The sequence below is a fragment of the Clupea harengus genome, chromosome 2 (assembly GCF_900700415.2).
Source record: "Clupea harengus chromosome 2, Ch_v2.0.2, whole genome shotgun sequence".
Classification (NCBI taxonomy): Eukaryota; Metazoa; Chordata; class Actinopteri; order Clupeiformes; family Clupeidae; genus Clupea; species Clupea harengus.
In genome coordinates this window covers 30173848-30183530 of record NC_045153.1, presented here as the reverse complement: position 1 = coordinate 30183530, position 9683 = coordinate 30173848, and the positions used below count along the sequence as shown (strand labels likewise).

At 44.2% G+C, this 9683-nt stretch overlaps 1 protein-coding gene across 5 annotated transcripts in view; it reads right to left on the bottom strand.

The window, feature by feature from the left end:
• Nucleotides 1-240: 240 nt before the first annotated feature.
• Nucleotides 241-9683, bottom strand: part of LOC105898117 (ATP-binding cassette sub-family C member 4-like) — a 39120-nt gene continuing 29677 nt past the window's right edge. For 3 of the 5 annotated variants that reach the window (XM_031560369.2, XM_031560377.2, XM_031560384.2), the window contains 5 exons: nucleotides 7012-7101; nucleotides 6370-6542; nucleotides 6109-6214; nucleotides 2923-3057; nucleotides 241-1504 (listed from right to left, as the gene is read on the bottom strand). In XM_031560369.2, the coding sequence (XP_031416229.1) occupies nucleotides 1409-1504; nucleotides 2923-3057; nucleotides 6109-6214; nucleotides 6370-6542; nucleotides 7012-7101 (600 nt within the window). In that variant the 3' untranslated portion in view covers nucleotides 241-1408. The remainder of the gene's footprint in view (nucleotides 1505-2922; nucleotides 3058-6108; nucleotides 6215-6369; nucleotides 6543-7011; nucleotides 7102-9683) is intronic. The other 2 variants (XM_031560364.2, XM_012825120.3) reach the window with 2 other exon arrangements.

The window sequence follows — 9683 nt, the reverse complement described above, 5'->3', positions numbered from 1 at the left end:
CATTTAGGCTTTTTAATCACAGTTTAAACATGCCCTTCATGTACTCTGGTACTGACCGCAGCTGTATTGAGCACAGAGCACCTTGATGAGCAAAGCTACAGCACTTTTGAGAAAGTTGCCTTTCCATGGGGAATGAGCAGTGGCTTCAGTAAGATGCTTTATTACATTCTGACAGGAGACCTGTTACTGAGTACAGCATCCATCTACATGACTGACAGGAGACCTGTTACGGAGTACCGAGTACAGCATCCGTCTACATGACTGACATGAGACCTGTTACTGAGTAACGAGTACAGCATCCATCTACATGACTGACAGGAGACCTGTTACAGAGTACAGCATCCATCTACATGACTGACAGGAGACCTGTTACAGAGTACAGCATCCATCTACATGACTGACAGGAGACCTGTTACCGAGTACAGCATCCGTCTACATGACTGACATGAGACCTGTTACTGAATACAGCATCCATCTACATGACTGACATGAGACCTGTTACGGAGTACCGAGTACAGCATCCATCTACATGACTGACAGGAGACCTGTTACGGAGTACCGAGTACAGCATCCATCTACATGACTGACAGGAGACCTGTTACGGAGTACCGAGTACAGCATCCATCTACATGATTGACATGCGTCCCCCTGAGTAGCTCAGTCCTTCTCTGCAAATAGAGGTAGTAAGTCAGAACAGCTGTTTACAGTACTTAAGTCTAATGACTACTTTGGTCATTGTGAGAGAATAAATAAACGTGCAATTCGCCAGAAGGTCAAGGCACAATGTTCTTCGCAACAACTAGTTCCGCCTGCTTGTCTGGACAATGTACTCTCCTCTCATGTGTTACAGAGAGAGAAGGGCTCTGAGCTTAATACATTCCTGGTATAACATACACTCGCTGGTGTCTAGCTGTCTGAATATGATTGTAATCTGATCTGATCTGTGTTTATTCAGAGCAATGAAACACAGTGGCACTTGTGATCACAGTCGTTGCCACCTGGTCAACAGACAGACACAGAAACAGAAACAACTTCTGAAGAGAAGACTGGAACAGGTCATACCTCAGAACTAAAAGAGAAAACCTACACCGAACAGATCTGGCACAGAGGGTGGCTTTCAGGCACTTGCTCCAGTGATTTTCAACAGTGTTTTAGCATGCTGCATATTATTTTAAGTCATTTAAAATCTGGGACTACCATTGCCTACAGCATGGGGCCTGACCTGAGCTGAACATACCCATGCCACCGTGGTCATCTAAGCAGGGACTGCGCTATACCTCAATCACTAGGAGGAGACAGGTGTGTGTGTGTTCGTGTGTCACACAGGAGACACACGGACGTCCTCTGGGTCCTCCTCCCAGGGTGGTGGACGTGGAGACTGGGACGGGGTGGCCCAGTGTCTGCTGCTCTACAGCGCCGTCTCAAACAGGACGCAACTGCCCTCCCGCTTGCCCGCCTTCAGAAGTCCATTCACCATACACGTGGCACTCCTGTTCATGAAAGACTGAAGGACAAACACAAACACAAACACACGGTTAACTGAAGGAACATCAGGAAACTGGGATATTCCATTAACATTTGGCTCCTGGGGGTCTTCAAATGAAACCACAAAAGTATCTATCTAGAAAATATATATAAATATATATCAAAGTTTTATTTTTTTTTGCCTTAAAGCAAATGTTTCCTGACAATTTGTATGTCTGCTTGACTGTGACAGGCCCATGCTGTGCCAACCTGTAGTATTAGTCAGGCTGCTTGTGTTCCCTGTCTTAAAGCTCATGTCTATTACAGACTTTCATTTGCTCAAATTGTCTGGGGCTCTAACCATCACAAGTAAGAAGTACACTGTCAGCCCACATTTCTATTAAAAAAAATATTGCCTAAGAAAAACAGGTGAAACAGTTGGCTTTAATATTAGAAATACATCAAACCCCTGCCTTTTTATACAGCTCCCACAAAGGCGCAGACATTATCAGATGATTTAATGTATTTAAACCTTGACTGACAAGCATAGAAACCCAGAACTGGATCTCTGAAACCTCTCAGTATGTAATAAGTGGTGCTAGACGCTTCTGGGAGTTGGAGTAATCTGATCTGGAGAGAGAGCGCCCTACAATATAGAAAGGAGACGTAAGGGCCTGAACAATGTCTCCAGCAATCCGCCTCTGTGCAGGGTAAGGCGATACCAAATAATACAGCAGTGTGCTGAGTCTTTGAAATCGCTATTTTACCAATTTCTGTCTGTAGCGGCCCAGATACAGCTCCCCTGATAAATTTGTACCAGGGACAGAGAGGAAATGAAATGATGCCTACTTCTTCTTATTTCACAAAGACCTGTTTGAAGTTGCAATATGGTATCAGCGCTCCCTGACAGATGCACATAAAATGGAACTGAACAATGAATACCAAGGCCCCTTATCGGGAGAAGTGGCTTAAGGGAAAATATATCACAAATGAATTTCAAAGAAAAAAAAAATTAAGTGTGAGCACTATTACAGTAATCCCCATAGAAACTTTATCCCAAATCCAGAGAAAGTTAAACCCAATATTCCCAAATGGATAGAGCGGCAAAGGAAGCAGCGTCTCCGGAATGACTGAATTTCAAAATTATATTTTTAAGGGGGAGATAAGATGGATGTCTTCTGAGATAAAAAGGTATCCAAGTGATGGAACAAGGTTCTGAATCGAGACCAGTTTCATAGAGAGGAAAGCTATAGTGCTGTACTCCAGCAGCTGAGAGGAACAAATGAAAAGAAGCCGTGATATATGGACAGATAACTTTTTTGTCTGCAACAATGAAAGTGCTAGAAAAAGCCAAGGCAGTTTCTTGTGAAATAGCTTGAGGCACAGCAGACAAAAACACAGACGGGCAGAGAAGCAGCGCGGCACATGAGCTGTGACACGTGTGTGGGGCGTGGTCACCTGCTTGGCAGAGTGGAGCAGGGCGGCGGCCTCCGTCTTGCCCGTCTGCTGAACCATCTTGTAGAAAATGCCCTCGCGGTCCTGCAGCAGCACATAGGGCTCGTCGTACTCGTGGATCCTTCCTGCATCCAGAACCTGCAATCACACGCAGGGCACAGCACACATGAGCAGGGCGTGTGTGCAACAGCCATGTATTTAACCTCTCACAAACCAGCACTTCAGCTCTTTTACTGATGAGTGAGCGACACGCCAACACAATGAAAAGCTCCAACCATCTATTTCAGGTGACTCATATGAACTAAGAGTTTGTTTGTATCTTCACCTTGCTAAAACAGCCTATACTGTCACAGACTAGTAAAGCAATAAAGGGCGGGATTATTGGACGCCTTTCAGCACTTCGTAGGGGGTCATCATCTACTGCACTGTAATTAACTGAATACACACACACACACACACACACACACACACTCACAGTTTACCGGTGTGTTTCTAATCTTAAAATGAAACACCGGAATACAATCACTTGTCCTTTCCTCAGCAGATATTTAAACTTTTCCAAACAGGTATCCATATCTATGATCAACAACAAGAAGCAGGTAAGATCAGCAGAGATTGACAGACTCTTTGGGTCAAAGAGCAACTTGGGGTCAAAGAGCAACGGATTTTGCTCAGTAGCAGACGTATTAGTTCAATATAGCTACAGGCAGTGATGAGGGAGCCAAGCGGCCCAGCAGGCCATAGTTAAGGATAGTATGTGGTTATGATGTCAAGGGCATCGCTGTAAGCGCTCACAGCAAGTTCAGCGCACCAATCAGTCAAAATGAGTTGATGGTCTCCGAGATCTAGAAAGAACTTGTCCCCTTCGTTGCTCCATAGAACATCTATGGTCTTCTCTCCATAGCAAGACATGACAATCAAGACTCTTTTTTATTAGTGGTACATTACTGGTGGAATGACCTGCCTAGTGCCATCCAATCATTTGCCAGCCATGGTAGCCTGCATTTAAAGAGTATCACAAAGCGTTTAACCCTATGGAGTCTGAGGCCTGCAGGCACCTTTGAGGTAGATTGACATGGCTTAACATTTTTACATTTTTTCTACAAACATTTATTCCACATATTATTTAGCACACTCCTCAGCAGTAATAATCTGAGAGCAGTACAAATGTCATCAACTGTAAACACAGTTTCCAAAAACTTTAGATTTTTGAAAAATGAGATTTTGTAAGAAAGACTGAAAAATGACTTCTGAGCACTGAACATTGTAGACACAAAGGTTAGCTACATAGAAGTAATTAATGCAATAATTCGTTTCATGTAGTTTGGTTACTAAACTTCTATAAGAGCTGATAAGCTATCAAAACGCATAGTCTATTTATGGGCTAATACATTATTCACTATAAAAGCTATGCACCAGAGGACTTGTTTGAAACAGCTGTTGCAAAAATCATCAAAAATCAACGGGATCGCGTGTATGTTTAGCTGACTGCTAAATACAGCTGATGTTAATGATACAATTTTAACTACATCATACTGATATTTACAGCACTGACAGAAATGTTGATGAAGCCTAAAATTATTCTGTAAGATAACAGGCAAAGCACACATTTTTATAGCCATAATAGGGGATGTACTGTAATGACAAATGGAGAAAGAAAGAGAGAAAGGAGAGAGAGAGAGATATCAAAACAGTTTGCATTAGCAAATGTGTTGCCGTGTCCAATAGAGCTGGCTGCGATATGATATGATATGATATGCTACAGATAGATTTTTTTTTTCCCAACAAAGAAGTTTAGCATATATGAAGCTGACCAGGCTAAAATCATCCAGAGTCTGCTGGGCAAACTCAGCTATTACTTCCCCCACTCATTTTTAATGGGAAAACAAGTGATTAAAAAGGGCAATTTAAAAAAAAGCGCTGTATAAGTACACGGCATTAGGATGCATTCTAGAATGGTGTCGACATGGTGACAACTGTGGGTGGAGTTAAGGCGGCAAAAAACGGCATAATACTAGCAATAGTAATAATAATAATAATAATAAAACTTAAGAAAAACAATAAGTGGATGCTTGTGCAATCACATTAGAAGGTAGAAACACAATGGGTGTCTATGCAGCTCCACTGCTTGGCCCCCAATTAGAGAGGTTTATTATTGAGGACAGCAGATTCACAGGGGTTCCAGAACCCCTCTGTCACTCAGACAGTGCTGCAATATGGGGGCATTTGACACCAGGCCTGGGTGTGGATCGGCGCCCGCTGCGTGGCATTTGGTTGTCCTCTTCAACCCACTTACTAGCCGCCTGACTACCGGGTCAAGTCCTGTCCTGGTGGACGGGGAACAAATGCCACCACAAATGGCACTAATTGGCACCTCTGCAGGCTCTGGCATGGGAGAGGGCAAAGATCAGGTGGCACAGGGCACGAGCAGACCTCTTGAGCGCCCCGACCAGCCCGGCCTGGCTGTCACAGGCACGGGGCTGTGGAGCTCTGAACAGCACCCCGCCAAATCTAAAAACACCCAGAAGCACGAGAATATCTGACCCCTTCAAGTTTGCTGGCAAGAAGAATTAGACTGGAAAGCCTTTTTGTCTTTTAAATAGGCTAAGAACACTTACTACGCCATTCAGTTTAAGTGTGACAGTTTAGTAATCTTTGTGTCAGTGGTTATGTGATATGGTAATTGTATCCATTTTTGTAACATTAAGATCGGTTATTTCCCTTTAGAGAATGAAGGAGAGCCACTTGAAAAGACTTTGAGTTGGTTAAGTGGTAATTGGCAATTATGTTTAACAGACCTCAGCCAATTTCCTGATCAGGAATAAAAGGGAGACAAACGTATCTGAGCAAATGATGTTTCAATGGCTGTATTCCACTGCTCCGCTTGAGTCTCGGTTAATCTGCTGTGAACTCTATAAATAGGAGACTGCCTCTCTATCAATATAAATGGAAACCAAGCATCTATCATCTCAGGCCTTCAGCAAATATTGAAACAGACAACTGGCCTTAGCCTTGGGCCCGAGGTAACAACAGTGAAGTTCCACATCACACAACACACAACAGACACTGCTCTAACCGCCTTAACGGCTCCATAAAACCTCTTATCTCATCTGAACTAGTTGTTGCTATGTGTCATTCCTAGTTTCAATAAAAAGGCACAAGGGAGGGAGAATCTCCCTAGATACTCACCAGTATGCGGTCGCAGTCGATGATGGTGTTGAGGCGATGAGCAATAGTGAGCACAGTGCACTCCTTAAACTTGTCCCGGATGGTTTTCTGGATCAGCTCATCGGTCCTGAGGGAGAGGGACATAGAGTTTACACGCACAAGCCTCCACATTCAAACGGACTCTAAATCTTGTGGATTTGTGCTTATTAATGAATTAGCGCCATAAGTAGGTGTAGGGTTCAAGTGCTAAGTGTGGGTTTCATAATGCGAGGAGCCCTGTACCTGGGGTCAACGTTGGCCGTGGCCTCGTCGATGATGAGGATGCGGTTCGTCCGGAGGATGGCTCTGGCCAGACACACCAGCTGCCTCTGGCCCACGCTGAAGTTGGTCCCGGCCTCAGCCAGCATCGTCTCCATCCGGCCCGGCATCTCCTCCACCACCCCCCTCAGCTGCACCTGTGAAAAGGAGCAGAGGGGCCAGCACCCAATTAGCCCCGAGCACAATGGCCACCCACAGGCACCTGTTTAAAACCTCCTCGCAGAGACACCCAGTAGCTGCCCGCACACAATGCAAGGCCAGGTCTGGGGTTTGACCTGGGCCAGTGCTCGCTTGTGACCTCTCTCCCGTTTTAATCCAGGCCAGCAAACCCATTGAGGGGGGCATGCAGGAGCCGAGCCCCTCTGCGGGGGGAAGCCTTCATCCCCCCCCTGGCACTGGCAGCCAAAAACATCTCCCCAGCACTTTTCAATGGCTCCCAGTTACAAGCCGCACATTGAGCTGGGCCCCACGGCCCTAATGGGATTTCCCCCCACGCCTTGTGGCGAACGGGCAGCTGAATGGCTGCATTGTGCTGGGGGAGGGGGGGGGCAAGGGATCCTCCCATAGAGCCGTCATGGGGAAGCGCTGGGAGCCACGCTGGAGTACCTCTTGGAGGGCATTCCACAGGTCTTCGTCTGTGTGCTGGTTGAAAGGGTCCAGATTCTTCCTCATGGAGCCCGTGAAGAGGACCGGGTCCTAGGAATAGAGGGATACACAAAGAGACAAGAGAATGAGAGAGAGAAAGAGCGCTTTATACTTAAATGAAGCGGGGAGCAGGTTGAAAGGGTTAAGACAGGCTTTACAAAGCAGCAGTATTCAGGACGGTGGAGCTACTACCACTGACCTACCGCACAACAATGCAATCAGTAATAAGTTCAAATGATTGGCAAAACCAGTACACAAGAGCTGGGGAAGTAGCCGGAGGAGCGTCTGCTTTACCTGTTTTAGGGACAGCAGTGTTCATCCAAGTGTATTTGTCAAGATACAAAGACCATACACAAACACATTGATCTCATTATTAGATATTGGGTTGCTATGTGCATGTTATTTAAACAGGATGATGGGAGCAATAATTATGTGTGTATGTGTGTTCTGAAAAACTAAATAAGGAATAAGGAATACTGCAGAAAACTGATTGGATTTAGATGCATTTCATAATCACTGCCATGGTATCACTGCAACTGGAATGTCAACATGCATGTAAAGAAATATCAAATGGGCTAAATAAATAAATCTTCTCACATTTCAAAGTAAAGTCCCTCTTAAAAATGAAGCATCAACCACATTGAATTTTTTTTTTTTTAAACAAAGTATTAACCCTATTTATTCTTTTAAACATGACTTTTGTCACATCAGGCCGGGAGTACACATCTGTGGACAGCTTCCCATCTTAAGTTTTAGTAATGGCTTCTAACAAGGACAATGCACACCGGCCTTTCTTCTAAGATCCACCAATCAGCCAATACCAATAAGCAAAGTGTCCAATCCTGTGCCAACCGTGTGTGTGCCTGGCCTCCACTCCTGCCTCTAGTGTTGCCCTAGCAGGCTGCATCACGTGCATCAGCTGAAGGCCATACAGTGTCAAAAGAGTGGACCCCATTGTACACATACCCCTACCTCTATTTTGTGTTCATCTCCAGTGGTGTTGAGCAGCGGTGAGAGTCATTGATCACCTGAGGAATCTAAACCAACTGGCTAGAAGCCATGTGATATGCCTGAGCAGTGGCCCATCTGCCACACGACCTTCTACACAGCACCTCTACACTGTGTGTTTATCAGCTGTTCATCCTAACACCTAGCAAAGTGGAGCTTTCTAAGACATTTACACATGTCCAGATACATTTTTCAAAACAATGACATTAAAGGTATCTGAGGAACACTGAAAAGACTTTGAACAAATCTTTGAACAAAAGGACTGGCAATTCACAGAACAATATGGAGTAGAACAATATTTGCACAGTATCCTTCCCTCAGCTGCTTTATCAGCTGGCAAACACTGCTGGGTTGTCTGGCCATTCAAAATGACTTATTTGATGACACATTTACAAGCTTGACAGCAATCGGAAAACACTCTGTTTTGGAAACAGTCTAGATAAAAGAAAGGCGTCATAGCCTGTTAACATTCACAATGCAGCCAAGGGAGTAGAAGAAATCAACATTTAACACAGCTGTAACCGTCTCCCTAATCACTTGTCCAGTTAGTGCTGCACGAACCGGGGACGGATGAGGAGCAGTGTGATGTGTGATACTGACAGACACACGCTTTTCACACAGTGTGTCTGTCTTATGGCATGGGAATTCAATCTGAGATACACTGATACACAGACAAAATAGCTAAAATAACACAAACCTTGTATCCAAGGTAGAGAAAAGTCCATGGAGCTTGTGCATTCTTTTTGTCTCTTCACCTTCAAGGTTTTTTTTTTTTTTGTTCACTAACTAATGCCAATAAGCTTTCTACCTCCAAGCCTCAGTAAAGCTCAGTGCCATTAAAGCAGCTCAAGTCCCAATTCAGTAAAGGTTTTGAGAAAAACTCTTTAATTGAGGATCCGATGTTGAGTTTGGACACACAGCTTTTCCAAAGGCTGATTATGTGCTCGAACAATTCTAAGACCGCTGTTTGCTGGGAATTCGTTTCTCTGCTTTGATGTCATTCCTCTAGTTTCAATAGAACGTGAAATGGATTCCTTTTAAATGCCACATACTAATAAAAGTTTATCATAATCAAATCTAAGGGGGACGGTGGAGAATAATGAAAGTCCCGGCAGCCAATGTATGGAATGCATATCAGAATCTGCAGATTCCCAATCACGAGGCGCGGGCAACAAGCATCTTATATCGAGTTATTTTCCATTTGAAAGGCTGACTGAATATCACTTAAACTATAAGATGGCGGGGAGGAATATAAAGAAGGTTTTCTAAATGTACTACACATTTGTAACGGAGCAGTGGAGGCCGTGTGCAAGATGAATTCTGAATACGGAATACAGGAGAGAGGAATTCAATATAATTTCAAGCAGGACTCGGAGGAAATGATTCTGATTAGAACCTAGAGAAACTGGTATTAAGGAGAAGGAATTCAGATGTTTTTTTGTTGAATTGTGAATTAATAAATAAATAGTTCTAGGGTTGTTTATTTGATTAAACACGTGTTTATAAAAAGAAGACATGCTATGTTTGCAAGTGTGCAAAATGATGCAATAACAACTCCCACTCACACACCTGTGCAGAATAACACACACGCACGCACGCACGCACGCACGCACGCACGCACGCAC